The sequence below is a fragment of the Acanthaster planci genome, linkage group LG20 (genome assembly GCF_054643075.1).
Source record: "Acanthaster planci isolate LZ-2023a linkage group LG20, COTS_SCS, whole genome shotgun sequence".
Classification (NCBI taxonomy): Eukaryota; Metazoa; Echinodermata; class Asteroidea; order Valvatida; family Acanthasteridae; genus Acanthaster; species Acanthaster planci.
Window position 1 is genome coordinate 4,694,243 of NC_141796.1, and position 17,918 is coordinate 4,712,160.

General features: G+C 41.4%; 1 protein-coding gene across 6 annotated transcripts in view; it reads right to left on the reverse strand.

Annotated features, from left to right (window-relative positions):
• The window catches only part of madd (MAP kinase activating death domain), a 142,280-nt gene that overhangs the window by 121,110 nt on the left and 3,252 nt on the right, over positions 1 to 17,918 (reverse strand). For all 6 annotated transcript variants that reach the window (XM_087130427.1, XM_087130426.1, XM_087130428.1 and 3 more), the window contains exons 2-5: positions 14,475 to 15,264; positions 10,943 to 11,234; positions 3,387 to 3,518; positions 38 to 151 (exon numbers count right to left, since the gene is read on the reverse strand). In XM_087130427.1, the coding sequence (XP_086986553.1) occupies positions 38 to 151; positions 3,387 to 3,518; positions 10,943 to 11,234; positions 14,475 to 15,100 (1,164 nt within the window). In that variant the 5' untranslated portion in view covers positions 15,101 to 15,264. The remainder of the gene's footprint in view (positions 1 to 37; positions 152 to 3,386; positions 3,519 to 10,942; positions 11,235 to 14,474; positions 15,265 to 17,918) is intronic.

Below are 17,918 nucleotides of genomic sequence, written 5' to 3' on the forward strand. Positions count from 1 at the left end.
TATTAAGGATAGAAACAAGACAGGCATCTACATGTACCTTATTTGTGTCCAGATCTACAAGCCACACATCTTCAGGTAGTTTGAAGTTGGGTTTGTACAAAAAGAAACTAGCTGGAACACCAATGATGAATGGTGTTGGAGCCAACAGCAGCTGAAATAAGTACAGAAAGTGCATGTATATACAAGGACTGGTTACAATCTACACAAAGAATCTACGCAAAGTTTGTGTTTCCAATATGAATACACATGCAAATATTTCACTATATACATACTGTCCAGGTACATGTGTACCACATACAGATGGAAAAAAGAATAAGTCAAATTAAATTTAATTTGCACACAAAAATATATTTATGTGATTTGTTGACAGACCATACCAATTAGTCTGTATTAACCCTTACCAATGCACTTTATTTCACCGGAATATCCTTTTTTTTCTTTTTTTATTTGTATCTGTTCATCCAACAGTGCACTTAATGCCAATACAGGATGATAATGAGTGAGGAAAGCAATGATGAAATGTTCAGTCTAAGAGGTGGGAGGAATCAGCCAAAACATTTACACCTACATGTATATAAAGATGCATTGGAGTCTGAGTCGTTCTCATAATTCATTACATTTTCTCATTCATCTTTGGACAATATCATTGATATGTTGCTGAAAAATGCAAGACTCACAGATGGGAATTTAACTTTGCAGTGAATGTAGAAAACTGCATTAAAAAATACAGCAAATCAGGAATAACTGACATTGGACAGAACACAATATTTTGTTAGGCTCTTATATTAAACCACAGTATTTGTAAGATCTTAGACAAGTCAAGTGGGTGTCTCATGATGCCTATCAAAATCCTTGGTGTTCCATGTACATGTATACATACATGTAGGTGATTTTAATACAATTAATACCAGCAACATGTACATGTACCAGTAGTCATGCTGATAATCTTGTGCATCACTGAAAAAAGTCCAAATCCATTGAAAACAGGGAAACTACATGTACACTGAGATGATGATATGGTAATCATCTTAGTCAACACAGACTTGAATGTTTTAACAGCTTTTGGGCAAGTCTGTGTACAGTGGAACGTCACTATAAGAAACACGATGGGTTCAGTAAAGCCATTTCAGCCACTGATGCATGCACCTGTTTAAAAATCTGGTCCATATTTAAACATTTGCTGGCTCCCAAAAACTTACAAGCAAAAGGTAATTTAAAAATCCTGCATTTCTGTATAATCTCCTTTCATGTTTCACCTTTCAGGAAGTCCTCACTTGAGGTAGAATCGCAAAACGAAATCAAGTTTTCCTTACATCATCATTTAAACCTAACCCCCTAAGCCCTTTTACAAGTAACCATCCTGAATCTTCCAAAATCCTCTGATTTTCAACGTTCACGCATTAAGCCCAAATCCTCCAAAATTTCGTGAAAATTGGGAAGTGTCATTTGGAGGCGTGCCTAACTGCCCAAATCCTTCAAAATCCTCTAGTAATTTCTGTCATTATGTTGAGGCATTGCGAATAACACTCTTGAGCTGTGAAGCTGATTCAAAAGAAACATTGGGCTGAATTTGTGCTTGACTAAGCACAAACAACAAAAGGTCTAATCCACAACCTTCATACATAGCATCCTTCAAGATCAGCCATGTACTTTTTCCATACACCCTGAATCCTCTAAATTCTTCCACTTCGCAGTTAAGGATTTGGGAGGGTTAGGGTTTAAATGTGACATGTAAGAAGGTTTACACTGGTTCCTGTTGGTAAAATGGCACTAAGATAAATGGGCTGCTCTGGGAACCATTCAAATACAGTAGCACTGGAAGCACGCTTTTACGTACAAATCGGAAGTGCAACAAAATATCAGGCAAGCATTTTTTAAAACTATCAAAACTAGCAAGATATTTATTAAAGATTTCTGGAAGTTACAGTAAGTAACAAATGCTAGTGACTATCTGGGCATTTATTTCGTGTCAGTTGGTTTTTGAGCTTACACTGTAAATCTTCCAGGTTTGCTGTGATTATTATGCAAGGTTTCTGTACCAGAGTCACCAGAATTGCATGGTACATACGAATACACATGTCCGCCTGTGAACACGTGCTACATGTACATGTATGTATGCTACCCACTAATACAGAGGGCACCCTATGTTGTCCATTGTTCCATCGTGAGTGGACTTTTCCTCAACGTTGAGTCATTATCATCAGTTCTAAATATGTTTCCTTTAAAACAAATCTGTAATATTTGGTTAAAAGTGCCCTGAAAATTTGGGAGCTAAGAGAGAGGTTTGGCATTCCTGAATGTGAATGACATGAATGTTCGGTATAGCAGTGTTCATTATAAATATCATGAATATATTTATGATACCAGGCAGCCAAGTTACATGTACGTGTATATTATCACCATTTCCAAGAAGGGGCAGGCAAGTGGATTTTGAAGAAAATTAGTTTTCTAGATAATAACAAGAGCAGTTGTCTTTTTCTTAAAAACTGCAAAAACTACAAACTTTGCAACAACTTCAAACAGCAAGGAAACCTTCAAATAATTCTTTGAATAGTAAACTTTACGTGAACCCAGTAGTTTATCAGCTGAAATTGAATAAGTAAAGATGCCAATCAGGTCATGAAAACAAACATCCTGTTCTCATACATTTATGCCCCTCTGTTAAATGTGTTTTCCACTGGGAAGGGACAAGTACAAGTTTGTTTATACAGGTACATGCATATGCAAAGCTCAGAAAATAACAAAGGTGCCTGTCCCTTCATGAACCAAAATCTCAGTTGACTTATTGTAGTTTGAAGTCTTTCCAGACAATACTTTTTGTTTAAGGGGCAGGTACACATGTTTGAATCTGTATGAGAATGCAAAATGCAGTTATTGAGATGCCTGCACCTACATGTATGGTTTGCTTACAAGAAGCATATCAAAATGGTCAGGTACATGTAAGTTGCTTTAACTTTTTACTAAAAAAGGAATTTAAAAAATTGCCATTTTTGACATGTTGGTACCTTTGTGAAATTTTGACAACATGATATACATCATGTACAGACAAGTACAAAATAACAAAGCTTAAGTTACAACTATTAAAAGAACCCCAAGAAGTTTTACATCATGAGATCTAAGAATCAAGTGCCGGTACGAAACAGTTTTGCCATCAAGACCTCCCATGACCCACACAGAATTCCACAAGATCAAAAGACTCTTGACCAAGTCCCAGTCACAAGCAAAGAAAATGAACAGCAACAAACCATATGATACTGTGTTGTGCATCTCCTGAACTACACACATTTACGTGTAAGTTCTCTCAATGCTGAACAAAAACTAAAATTCAAGTTGAACTGTATTCTGTGATCAAAACAACATGGGTGTGAAGAGAACTTTCTGCCTACCTGTTCTGCTGAACCCATGCATGTTGGCAACAATGGAATAACTGGAAACATGTACTCCAAGGGATAAATCATGGCAACAAATGCCATAACACTCATGGAAAGAGCATTGTAATCACGTGATTGCAGAACAACCTACAGGGTAAGAGAAAAGGGGAACAAAATCAATCCTATGTTTATAAGCCTAGCCCATGCTACTGTTAAAGAACTTCTGAAATTTTGGGGGGGATTCTCTGAGAATTTGTCAAGAGCACCAGGTCACTCAGCTGAATTCTTGCTCAATTTCCGGCCACCAACCTGTTTGAATTTCAAATGAAATTCCACAACACTGAACATGCTGAAAGCATTCACAAAGGTTAAAAAGCCTGAACCATGAAGATATTAGTGTCAGTTTGTAACAAAGTGGATTTGAAGTTTGGCAGCACTACAAAGAAAGTCAAGTAAATGTCAAAGTGCACCATGTACAAAATGTAATATTCTGCATGTCCTAGTACATGTACATGTGTACATGTACCGGTACATGTACTAGTGCTTCAGCAGTGCAGTGCGTGTGATGACATAAGCCCTTGACATCATCAGCACCACAGTGCAACTAATACTCCGCGAGGGTTCCAAAAATTACAGCATTTGCATGAATTCTCAAATAAAAGACCTTTATCAAAAGTCTTTCACTTCCATCAACCATACCAATGTTCCAAGAAAGTTCAGAACATTTTTAGAGTATTTTTGATTTGCATCCAACACAGAAACAAATTATGGCAACCATGGCAACTGGTACAGTTTCTACACATAATGTAATGGATTAAAGAGGCAAGGAAAGGCAAACCTTCTTTCCCAATTTACAACCTTTCAAGAAGAGGTGACAAAGCCATCTTCCAAACTTAACATGAGAAAATGGAACAGTTTTCCCATTATGATAAAAAAGGGCTTCCCCGAGTCCCTTTTTCGCCGATTCCCATGACCCCAAAAAACATCATGGGGAGATAAGGCTGTAAACACGGTGCGTCTTCACACACAAGTCTCGTGGGAGAAGCATGCTCAAAATGCAGTGTTCTTGCACAGTTTTTGTCCACTATGTTGTTTCCTACATCAAGTTTAAGTGCATGATTTGTTGTGTTTTTGTCATAAAATAAAACATATCCCGATCTTGTGCAGTTCAGACAGGGAGTCTCATACACCGAGACTTGGTCCCGAGGTTTGTGTGCAGTAATGCGTAGAATCGATCGTTCCGGGACAACACATTATGGGTAGGTTTTAAATCTTCCTGATTGTCAAAGATCAGTAATATTGTAGTATTTTTTTGTTGAGTCCAGGGATGGACGGAAGGCTTCACACCACGTTGGGGTTGCTCGCACTGATCGCCGAAGTTTATTCCTACAAGCAGTGGTCACGGTGATTTATTTTACATGTTAAAAAGAAACCTATGGCAGAAGAAATAAATTTATCAACCACATTAATTGCTGTTACAGAATTAAGCCCACCATGGTTTTCAGTTTATACAGAGTTTAACCCCAAAATTAACTTATGATTGATTAAGACAAACCCTTACCAACCAATCCTCTTTGTAAAGCTTTAAATTACAGTCGGCCAACCATTCATTCTACGGAAACATCTGTACGTGACCAAACGTGGAGGGAAATCCTAACAAAATGTACATGTAGGCAAGGCCCAAGCACTGAGGCACTCTTACTCCGCCCCTTCTGTATGACCTTGCTTAACCACTTGCTGCCGGGTGCTTTTTTTAACTGTTACATGTGCTGCCAAGCGGTTTTTTCATATTTTCGTTTTTCAAAAATCTTCAAAAATTCATATCTTTTTTTCTGAACGCCTAAACCCCATAAAATGGGTGTCCCGTGGCGAGTCTAGCCCTCACAAGCAACTTCCATTGACCCTTCGGTTTTGCGGCCGAGCCGCCCGCTCTGTATAGAGCCCCCATTGTGTGCGTTACATAAGGGCTCGTTTGTTCCGGGCCTTGGCCCAGTGCGTTGCTATGCTGCCGTGTTACTATGCGGAGCGATTGACGGTCAAGACCTCAGCGTGTAATATGCGGTGAGTGAATGGGAAGCTGTGCACGTGCACTGGGCTTTGTCAACTGTTCAGTGAGTGCGGGCAATGACGGACAAATTCATGCTGTAAAAAAAGGGGTCTAAATGTGTGTCTTTTTCGTGGCGCTGCTGCATATAACTTTCGCTATTTTTTGAAGCTATTGGGGTTATTTTCTGTTATATATTTTCCCATCTACCAAACTTATATCCCCCCAAGCCACTCTCATATTTCATCTCCCAACTTGTTCATTTTCCCTCCCATAGTGTAAGATATTTCCCTTCCCAAACTTTATTTCCCAAACAATTTCAAGTAAAATTTAGAAACCAATAAAATAAAGTACACATAGAAATACACACACAGACAAATATTTGGAGAGAACTTCTTTTTCTCTTATTTTCTTCTTGTCATTTCTCTTGTGTTTTCTTTTCTCATTGAAGTAGTCGAACTCATAAAAGTAGTAAAATAAATTTCAACTCTTTCTAATCAAATAAAAATCAAAGACCGGTGCAAGGAATAAAAAGTACTTTCCAGAAACTTTGATATTTTTGTCATTTTTTTCAAAGGCTGAAAACATGACCACCTAGTAAAAAACCATTACAAGGAAATGTGCCACTTTTTCAAGAGATGAAAATACAACATCCTCAAAGCAGTACTTTCCAGAAACTTTGTCTTTTTTGTCACTTTTTTCAAAGGCTGAAAACATGACCACCTAGTAAAACCATTACAAGGAAATGTGCCACTTTTTCAAGAGATGAAAATACAACATCCTCAAAGCAGTACTTTCCAGAAACTTTGATTTTTTTGTCATTTTTTTCAAAGGCTGAAAACATGACCACCTAGTAAAAAACCATTACAAGGAAATGTGCCACTTTTTCAAGAGATGAAAATACAACATCCTCAAAGCAGTACGTTCCAGAAACTTTGTCTTTTTGTCACTTTTTTCAAAGGTTGAAAACATGACCACCTAGTAAAAAACCATTACAAGGAAATGTGCCACTTTTTCAAGAGATGAAAATACAACATCCTCAAAGCAGTACGTTCCAGAAACTTTGTCTTTTTGTAATTTTTTTCAAAGGTTGAAAACATGACCACCTAGTAAAACCATTACAAGGAAATGTGCCACTTTTTCAAGAGATGAAAATACAACATCCTCAAAGCAGTACGTTCCAGAAACTTTGTCTTTTTGTAATTTTTTTCAAAGGTTGAAACTATGACCACCTAGTAAAACCACCAGTAAATGACATATTGTTTTACACTAGATAAGTGGGGCATCAAGTCAAAACACACATGAAAAACACAAAATATAATGTCAATGAAAATGTCCATGAAAGTAAATGTTCAAAGTGTTAATTAGTGGACAGTATGGTACTCCTTGAAGCAGGGGGCGACGCAGAGGGGCTGGTGGCACGTGTCGCACTCGAAGTGTGTCTTCTTTCGCAGACCACGGGAAGCGCAGAGGACACACCGCCGGTAGCGGAAGTCGCCATAGCTGGTCCTCTCAAAAGTCCACGGGGAAGTGTCGGCCGACAAAGCGGGAGTTGGTGAATGGTGGAGTATCGTGCTGAGGGCGGTACTCGGGCAAGGGCTCGTCGAACAGCAGCTCACGGACAAGACTCAAGCGGTAGTTGAGGAAGGAGAGGTGGTGACCAACGGCCAGGTACACAGCGTAGCTGTTCACCAGCGTCAAGTCGAGCAGGTAGAAGAAGAGCTTCTTGTACCACTTGAGGGAATTACGAGTTGCTCGATGATTGGCCGCTAGTTGGTCGCTCTTGTCAACGCCCCCCATCAGGGCGTTGTACTCGATGACACAGGTCGGTTTCTGCTTTTCCTGTCCTGTCCTGTCTTGCTTGCCGGTGCCACGGATGTCTACCGTATGCATGGTGGAGAGCATACGGATGTTGCACTTGTCTCACCACACCATGGCCAGGAGAGAATCGCTGACACCCAGGTCGGCCAATCGGGACGCTGTTTTGCCCCGCTTCAGCTTGACGGACTGCAGGTCTTTCAGCATCCCTTCTCTGTTTGCCATAACGGTGCCGACGACGTTGAACTTCTGGTTGTGAAGTCATCGAAACAAATCGGGACTGCTGAAGGCCCGGTCGAGGGCAAGGTTGTAGTCCTTGCCGTTTAGGTCGCTCACCAGGTCCATCACCACTTGTGTAGTTGCTGGGAGGTCTCCTTTACTTTGGCCGGTGTACATGTAGATTTTGAAGTTGTAGCAGTACCCGGCGGCACTCCCGGTGCTCTGGCACAACTTGTACATCTTGATGCCAAAGCGGGCCCTCTTTCTGGGGTTGTAGGTAGCGAAGCGGAGACGCCCGTAAAACTTCAGCAGGGAGTCGTCGACGGAAATGTCCCGTTGAGGAACGTAGACAGTGGCAAACTTCTGAGCAAGATGGTCGACGACTGGGCGCACTTTGAAGAGGCGGTCGGAGCAGTCATCTGGCATGGCGGTGTTATCGTTGAAGTGCAGGGACTGCAGGATGGCAAGGAAGCGATCTCGGGGCATGACGGACGGGAAAAGGCTCATCTTCAGTAGTGGGTCAGTGGACCAGAAGCTATGAAGGGTGGGGTGCTTCACAATGCCCGTCATTATGCAAAGGCCCAGAAAGGCCTTCAGTTCTCTAGTGTTCAGATCAGTCCATGATCGCATGTGCGCCGATGTCGTAGCGGGCCTCTGCACGGCATACCAGTTGCTCTCTTGCACTATCTTGTTGCAGAGAACATCGTCAAAAAAACAGTTCAAAGGCTTCACTGCAGGTCGAGCTGCGATGCAGGCGGGGGTCGACGGCACCACCATACCGTACTTCAGCGGTGTACTGTCTTCATCTGTCCACTGGAACGGTGCGGCACTGCTGCTGGTCGACGCGGCGGTCTGTGTACGGGACTGTCTCTTGCGCTTGGCATATACCGCCAAGGGTACATTACTGTCAATTTCTGTACTTGACTGTACTTGAGCAGGTGACAGCGGTGATGAAGAAGACGAAGAATCTTCGTCTGAACTGAGATAAAACTCGCTTTCGCTGGAAGAACTGGACTCTCTGGATATAACTTCAGCCATGTTGTCTGTGCTCTAAATAACACGATACCCAATATGAACACATGTGAACACTGCACGGCGTTTTTATTCTCAAGCAGCGAGGGCTGTGCCCTGTCAGTCAACGTGGTAAGGGCCAATAGCGCCCGGGCCAGGTCATTCATGGGGTGCAGGTGCATAATGAGCCCGCACAGCCCGCGCTTTGTCCTCGGTGCAGTGCAGCGATAATCCCCTGCGAGCGCCCGGCAGCACGAACAAATGCGCTCTGCAAAACAATACACAGATTACCTCCGCTAATTGCAGCGCTCTGCACTGAAAGAATACAGGGATTGATTGGCAGTGCCCGGCAGCTCTCAGGAGCTCGTACTTTTATTCCAGGCTTTGATAAGTTCGGTCACCCCGGCTATAAAATAAGTTCGGTCACCCCGGCTATAAAAAAAGTCACAATTCACCGGCCAATGATGGCCTAAACTTTTTAACTGACAGCCTAAAACTTTTTAAGAAATGCCCAGCAACTTTTTTCTTTTTTATAGTAAAGTTCCAATTTCGGAGTCCCCGGCCCCAAATATGAGGCCTATGGCTCCGGTACCGGAGCCCCCGGCTGGAAGTGGTTAAAATAACTGAATTGCCCCATAACATTGGAAAAATATTTAATTAAAGATTACTAACTTTTTACTTGACTCCCCCCTTCTATCTGCCATAGAAAAGAACTTTTTATTTAATTTACTTATGCAAAAAGTGTGCCCTAATACAAACTCAAATTATGTATACTTGCGCGCCTGGACCTACAACACCGTAAAATTGAAAGAGCACCCTCTGATGACCAAAAAAAAATTATTAAACACCAAGACACTGCTACTCCCTCCATGAAACTACAATCCTAGTTCACCACAATATGCCAAGGACTTTTTTTATCCAGTGTCTGCAAAAGAACTTTGAAGTTAGAAACTTGGTGGAGTGTAAGCCTCACCGTCTTCTTGTGTTGCAGCTGCCAATGTGTATGGTGCTGTGCTGCTAGACCACTGCCAGGTTTGTTTTGGGGACCACCACAGCAGCCCCACAACACTAAAAGGTTCCATGCCATCGTCCTTATTCATCGACAAGTAAATTATAGTTACGTGTATTTTCATAGGAATTGAATCCGCTCTGTTTCATGAGAAGAATCTGATACATGTTTATCTGTTTTTCTTTGATACTTGTACATTGAAAATTGTTGAATCGGCAAACAAGCACACGTGGTTGCTGTCCTTTTCTAGAGGCTTCATATGTATATGAACACACATACAAGGATTCAGCCTAAGATTCAGGTCTGGGTACACATACTCCTATTCTGACCGAGTTATTCTCTGTGGCCTCTGAATGGTCTGCTGCAACTGCATGTACCGTATGCCACACAAGTTACGTTCCACTCGACCTTCAATGTCACATACTCCTTTTTTTGGAAAAGATTTCACAATTACTTTGACCAACTATGTGTAAGAGTAAAATTTCAGGTCTATGCATCTTAGAGATTAATGTATAATATTTTGCATTTTCAACATGTCAAGAAAACTCCTCGTTTTAATGCATTTGGGCTGCAACGATGGCAGCTTACATGTATCTTCATGCATGCTTTAGGCATGCCTGTTGTGCCTTTCTCCCCATTAAGTTATCAATTCAACACAAACACAAAAATTGACATTGCTTGTTTCCTAAATCGGCCAAATTGTTTGTGGACAGAAATAGCCTCTTATTTCTCATGCTGATTTTCGGAAGATATATTCATTGTATACTGGTTTCTGGGTGGCCAATCTACCTCCCAAATCCTAGATGTTGCAATATTTGAAGCCTTTTCCATACCTCTTTAAGCTTTACACTTTATTTTTGTCAGGGGCAGAACTAGGACTTTCAGAAAGGGGGCAGTCAAACGTGAGCATGCAGTGTGAGCACGCAGTGTGAGCACGCAGTGTGAGCACGCAGTGTGAGCACGCAGTGTGAGCACGCAGTGTGAGCACGCAGTGTGAGCACGCAGTGTGAGCACGCAGTGTGAGCACGCAGTGTGAGCACGCAGTGTGAGCACGCAGTGTGAGCACGCAGTGTGAGCATGCAGTGTGAAACCCTCAGTCATGACACACAGGTATGAGAATGGGTGTCAAGAAAAAAAAATTTACAACCATATAAAGTAGAGAAGTGAATATTAATATAGTCAAACAGTGAGGGTCCAGAGGGCTTTGACCTCTGGTGTTTCAGTTTTATATTGTCAATCACGGGGGGAGAGGTGCCCAGTGTGTTCCCCTTAAATCTGGCACTGTTTGTGATACTGAATTACATGTAGTTAAGTGTGCCCCATTATGTTGCCTTTAACCCTAACCCTCCTCAATCCTTCACCTGTTGGAGGACTGAGGAGTGTTAGGGTTAAGAAGGTCATGGGTGCTACAAGTGGTACAAGTAAAATAAATGAGAGATTTGATAGAAAAGAAATCAAAAGCTTACGCACCTTGTTTTCCAGCATGATGAGAGTTAAGACCCTGAGACACGTATCTACCCCCAGCAATTCCAAAGGTAAATGAAGAGGAAAATCGGCCAGTGAGAAGCGTGTATGATCTGGCAATGCAAAAATCATTGGTGGTTGTGTGTCCAAGACTTGAATTTCTACACGTGTTTTGCCTGGCACAGGAACTGGAGCACTTAAAAAACGCAGTATCCAAGTTTCTATCTGACGAACATCATGTCTGACCAGTGGAGGAATGTCACTGCATATACCGGTCAAAACGCCCCACACACAATCCCTGTAATGCAAAACATATCAATAGTTTTTACAAAGACATGAATTTTAGAATGTGAGGGACATACATTCAGGGCTCAAATTTCGACTTTTGGGGGGCACTGCCATTGTGGCCTCAAGAAATGGGACATTTTAAGTGGCCTCATTTTGAGTGGCTGTATACATTGTACAGGTCTGTATTATGCTGGGCTAGGCTGACTGGTCGCCATGCACCTGGGCTGCCACGTGCCTGCAGCATTATACATGTATACATGTACATACATGTAACTTGGGCTGAAGAACAAAATTACATATACATGTACATGTACATTTACATATCAAAACCAACTGCATGCAAGCCTCATATATGTACCTTACGGCACATCGGGTCGGCTGGCATGGCCGTAACCCATGTGGTGTAAAGACAATCATGTACTGGTACATTAGACCCTGTGACTTTGAGGTCGGAAACTTATGGGAAAAATTCGGGTAGGTATTGTTTCAAGGGGCACCACTGCCAGAAAAAGTGGGCCACACAAGTGGGACAAAGTGGAAATTTCAGGGCACTGCGGCCAATTGTAAGGGCACTGTCTGCCATGACCACAGTGGTACATTCAGAGAAAGGTCATACAGGGCCCTGAGGTCAGACATTTGCAAACACAGTAGGCTAGGATAAAATATCACTAACCAATCCAGAGGGATTGCAGCTATTAAGCATCTCACCTCAATTTTTCTGTCTTTTTAATTAGGGTAATACATGTACATGCCCATGTACAGGTAGAGTGCACCTTGTCTTTTTCTGTTACATGTCAGGGCTCAAAATTAACGGGCACAGGTACAATGAAATACGCCCATTTGTCTCAGAAATGCACATGTAAATCACAAAGACAGGCCCAAGTACTTACGCCCATTTGATTCCATTAATGTAGTGAAAAATACACGTACCTGAACATTTTTACTGTTTGTTTCTCTTGTCATAAAAAATACCGTAACTTTTTGACTTCACTTCCGATCAGCCTCGTCACGGAACCATAACACTGTGCAATTTCTTTATGTCACTGAGCACACGCTGCAGTCTCGCATGCGATGCATGCACACACATGAAAGTACACACAAATACCCATGGCCAGTGTCACGATCTCACTGAATGGTCTGCACAGTGGCCGTGTCTGAATTGAAACAGCTGGAGTTTACACACGATTGAATGGAAACTGGCCATGACCACAACCTCCTAGACTCGTGCGTAAATTCAAGCCAAATGAGTGGATTCAGTTAAGACTTCAGTTTCGCTGGTTCCAGTCACAGCTTGAATATGTGGTTTTGATCGCTGCTCCAAAATAGCTGAAACCAACGAAAAGTCTCAGCCTAATCCACTCGCTTCGAAAAGGCACAATTGCTGCAGTTAGTTCCCTTCTACGTCTGTGTGCATATGCATAAAGGCCTGGTGCCCGACTGTTGGCGTTGCGTCACTAAGCACAAAAGCAACAGCAATAACCACGGTCTTTAATATTGTATGGGAGCTACATGTACTTGCTCCCATAAACTGATAAATTCAGCTGTCTTGGGAGCAAGTGCTTTCCCAATTTCAAGCCCTGCATGTAGAGTACTTCTACTTTCAATCATTTATGTAATTACCTTTCACTGAAAGGATACATGTACATGATACGCATTAAGGAAGGACACAGGAATTACAACTCTGGCACTTCAAAGTGCTCAATGATCGGCAAAGAAAAATGAAAAGCTCTGCTTCCAATTAAAATCCTCTCAAACAATAGGGTCAGGAGGTAAAAAATTGGGGGGGGGTCAATTTTTTGTGCAGACTGAATGGGGATGGAAGCTATCAAAAATTGTCATAAAAACTTGTCTTAATTAATGTAACAAATATACAGGTGAAAGTTCTTAAGAATTATGGAAAAAATATATAGTTGACAATTCTTAAGAATTATGGGCAATTCGTACCACTAACTATGCACAATGCTAGTTACATGTAGGAAAGCATGACGGAAAACTGGCAAACAATTATGTCTGCATATCGCATGAAAAGCATACATGATGCATCTAGAATGGCGGTCGACAAAGTTTGCACTGCAGCAGGAAATTTTGTGGAAACACGCTCACTTCAAGTACATGTACGAGCATGGTATGAGGAATACAACATCAAATTAAATTCATGAACACAGAAAATAGATACATGTACATAGACAGGAGATCCATTTTTTTTTTTTTTTTCGCGGTGCAACTTTAGCTGTGTGCATGTATAGTGCAGCGGGACAATGCTACATGTACATGTATTTTGGCTGAGATGCACAGACTGTTTGCCTTCTTTGGGAATGGCGCTGCTTAGTGAAAACTAGTGTAGCATTGCTTCATTGCATTGTTTGAGCATTGCACATGCACTTTCACTCCAGTGATAGCAAACACGAAGGGAACCTAAATGATAATAATGGCAATTACACTAAGTACCTTTTAATCTATTGTGTGGTAATGCCTGACCTCAGGAAGGAGGACCGGTACGGCAAGGTTGGCAGGTCTGCCTTTGTTCACAAAGTTTTAAGGATGCAGATTACCAGTGAAAAATTTGGGCAATAATATCATAAGGTACATGTACAAAGGGATGTCATGGCTGCAAAACGGATGGTGTGTAACATGTGGTCACTGCACTCTGGCTACCGACATACAGCACTGAATATGCCAGAAAGCCATAATTGGCCAGATGTTATACATGTAGCCAAGGCAGTTCAAACTTCTTGTGTCCTTCCTCCAATGATATACATGTACATGTTCTGGTTCGATGAGTCATACATTTACCCAGCTGAGTCCATTACAGCTGGACTACATTTGCTACACTGCTCGACACGAGTGCAGGAAAAATATGCACATCACTAGAGGATCAAGTTATTACATTACACGTTAAGTTGATGCCATCCTAATACCAGTATCCGAAACCATGTGATGCATGTAAACCTCAAACCTATACATGTGTAAATTACCGTTAATACCATTATTTTTTACATGTACATGTTCACCTTCCCGCCCTCTCCACTCTTCTGTTGGAGGATACTGACCTTACCATTTTGTCATGGACAAGTCATGTGCACAATTAATCCCTACATGTAGTTCCAATGCTATACTTCTTTGATCACAAAGCATTATACTGGATTGGCCATTTCTATGATTCCAAGTTAAACCAGACAAATGGATAGGATATGATTTGATAACAATTGTGGAAAGCCCTCACCAAATGATTTAATTCACAAAAACCCACCTTAATGATCCTTTTGAGCCACCAACTTTTCGGCTGCAAGTTCTGTCATTGCAGGAATCAATCAGACGCTTTAGGATGAACAGACACTCTCTGAAGGTAGAGATGAATGGATGATGGCTGAGTATGCAGAGTGATGTGAGTGAATTATTCCGAACTTTCTGGGCCTGCTTAAGTCTTCTACGAGTTCTCGGTGACCTTTTCTCTCGTCCTTCATCTGAAGGTACACTCAGAGTTTCATTGCTGTTGGAATTCTGTGTATTAAGTAGTGCCTTTTCATTGGGATTTTCCATTTTCCTTTCAGAAGATTTGAATGGCCGATAGAAGTTGACACAGATACCATATCTAGCTCTTCCACTATCTTTATCCGTCAAAGTAAAAACAAAAGATGTGTTTTCTCTCAGACTTAACTTTTTCTGCCCAACTGTGAGACATCCTTCAGGTTGACAAAAGAAGACGACATCTTGAGGCAATGGGAAGTCTGGATGGTCATCTTGAGGATACCGACGCAGCATTTCTGGTGTTTGTGCAACATTATTGTTGCTGTATGGATGACGACTTCCCACAATTAATATATAATCCAGAAGACGGGGACAAAAGTGTTTTCTGCCTGCTTGAAAACCTTCCATATTCGCATACAAGATGTTGACAATGTTCCTTAATTCCTGATACTCAAGCTTCTTAACTCCAGCTGCATCTTGGTGATGTATGGTACATGTATCTTGTGTTAATTTATTCTCACAGGCTTGTGTTTAGAATCATCTACCGTCCAACTTGGTAAGTGCCATCAACTCTGAAAAAGGAGAAAATAAACACACATTAAACCCTCATTTCAATCTGCTAAGCACTTCAACTTTGCCCTTTTAACGTATAACCTGTTGCCTTTCATGGGGATCCTCATGGTACCTTAACTACACTGCATCAAGGGTAGACGACCCAATCAAGAAGCAAACCAACACTGGAATCTTCAGACAATTAATTGGCTTGATTTCCTTCTGATTAGTCATATATTCAGCCATCATAAACACAATGGTACACCAGGCAAAACCAAAACTAAAATTTGTCTAAAATTTGGCTCAAATAAAAATATACCAATGCTATGTAATCCAATACAAAGTTACAGCTGTAAGGTCAGCAACCAGGGTGCAAATTTTCAGTGTGGGAACTATCACAGCCCTTTGTGCAACAAAACTTCCTAGCTACGATACCGTATATGTAAGTTGTATACAAATTGTTACACAACTTCCAACTGATGGACGTGACATTTACATAACGTATTGTCAAATGCCAATGGCACGTAGGGCCACCTATCACAATGCCTTGAAATTACGCACTACAGGTCTGAGGTCACATTCAAATAAGTGCAAGCTTGATCAAGGACCATAGCTAAGTACATGTATATATGTACAATGTATAATACAATTAACTCCGATTGAAGGCACGCAAGTCAATGATGGTTGGACTAGTCTACATGCACAGTGTAGATGTGTATTCGCAACCTGATTGCTAAGGTTGTTTACATCGTTAGTTGTCATACTAGCTTTTTTAATAGCATAGTGCAGACACTATGTCACTCGTAAACAATCATTTTCACTTTCCTTCCGTTATTTTCCTACAGCCTGTCTGTTGACACACTGTCTTTTATTTCTCTCAAACATGTACATGTAATTACAGTGTATGCTCCATTTTAATGGTTTTTGGGTCAGATTCGACATAAGTAAATACATGTACATGTACCTCCACATGATGAACACTTTCAGCACCACATGCAAAGCATGGTTGAAGTCTGAAACATGCCTTCGTAGACTTCTGTGTATGCAATCTATGCTACAACCAATCCCTGACCAATCACAGAACTGGATTTGCTATTACTATTCATATTACTCCTCTGCAGTCTATCGGTATGGAGTCACGTTCAATAATGTGAAAATCCTCTGGCAAGAGAGTTTACATGTAGTGTAGATCAGGGAGCCGGACTGTGAATTCCTGTATGTTTATCTTGAGTTATATACCAATAAATGTAGCAACCTTGACTCCATGGGCAGCAGGCACGTTCCTTCACTAGCCCCCTGGTCGTGTAGAATTCTAAAATGACACTGACTGGCTATTCAAAATGAATATACACAAACGTAAAATCAATTGCACATGTATTTCAAAAGCTACATGCTCGTGCCCTTACATTTTCCTGCACGTCATGTGTGTGTAAATCTGCATTACGCATATATACACACTGACTAAAGGCCTAATTTAAATATCCAAAATAGTAGGATTTTTAAATTATAACAATACCAAAGGTTAGATTGCATCTCATAAGTCTGAAAAAAGCGTTTAAAAAAGTCTGTAAGTCCGATGCCTCATACATGTAGGTCCAACGCCCCACAAGTCCGCCAAATGGGTTTAAAAGTTCCAATGGTTTTTTCGGCCTATGGCATAGATCCAATGCCTCAAAAAATCTGACGCCTCAAAAGTCCGACGTTTGATTTAATTAACGATCTTTACGAGCATATGAAGTCGGGGCTACACACTGTAGGAACAACACTGGTTCCTGGTGTCAAGTATGGTGTACTATTTATGACATATACAAACATTTTTAACATTTCAAAAGTATTACAGTCGAAAAAATGCTTTTTATATTTAGCGAAGTATCATACATCATTCTTACACATGGTGGTGTTTTGGATTTATAAAGTACTGGACTAGTGTACGAACTGTGCAGGTAGTCTGCTTGATTTAGTTTTCCTGACAGGGTCAGTACCGTGGGCACGAGTTGGGAACAAAGTTGAATTTCACTCACGGGCGACATGTCGCGCGGGCCCGCACTCCTCCATGTTTCACAGTCAATCACACTGATGCTTCATATTAAGTCAGACACCTTATTGGTCCGACATCGGCTTTATGAGGCGTCGGACCTATGAGGCATTGGAACTATGAGGCACCCTGAGGCTTACGATGCGCTCCCATCGTACCCGTGGGATTGAGGTTGATACGTGCAGTGAACACACACTGTTCACATGTATGTGTACATGTACACAATGAAGCTGCAAGCATAGCAAGAGTGGTAGGATTTTTTATGCACGGTGAAATAACATACATGTACATGTGTACATGTACATGCATGCTAAATGTACGGTGTACATGTTTGATGGTGCAGCACATGCACGCACAGCTGCCCATGATATTATTTCTAGTCAGCCTTGCAAGCAAAGTGGTGCATTTTATTGGCCCACAGCAGGTCTTACTAGATACAGTGTACATGTAATGACCGTGGGACCAGTGCTAAGGTCGAACCCTGTGCTACTTTTTCTTCCCACAGGCTTGAATGACCTCACAACAGCTGACTAGAGTCATTCGCACTTCAACTTCACTGTACATGTGCTACATGTACATGTAGGTACATCATGAACGAGGAATCATGAATGAGGAGGATGAGGCAGTTTGGAACTTGAT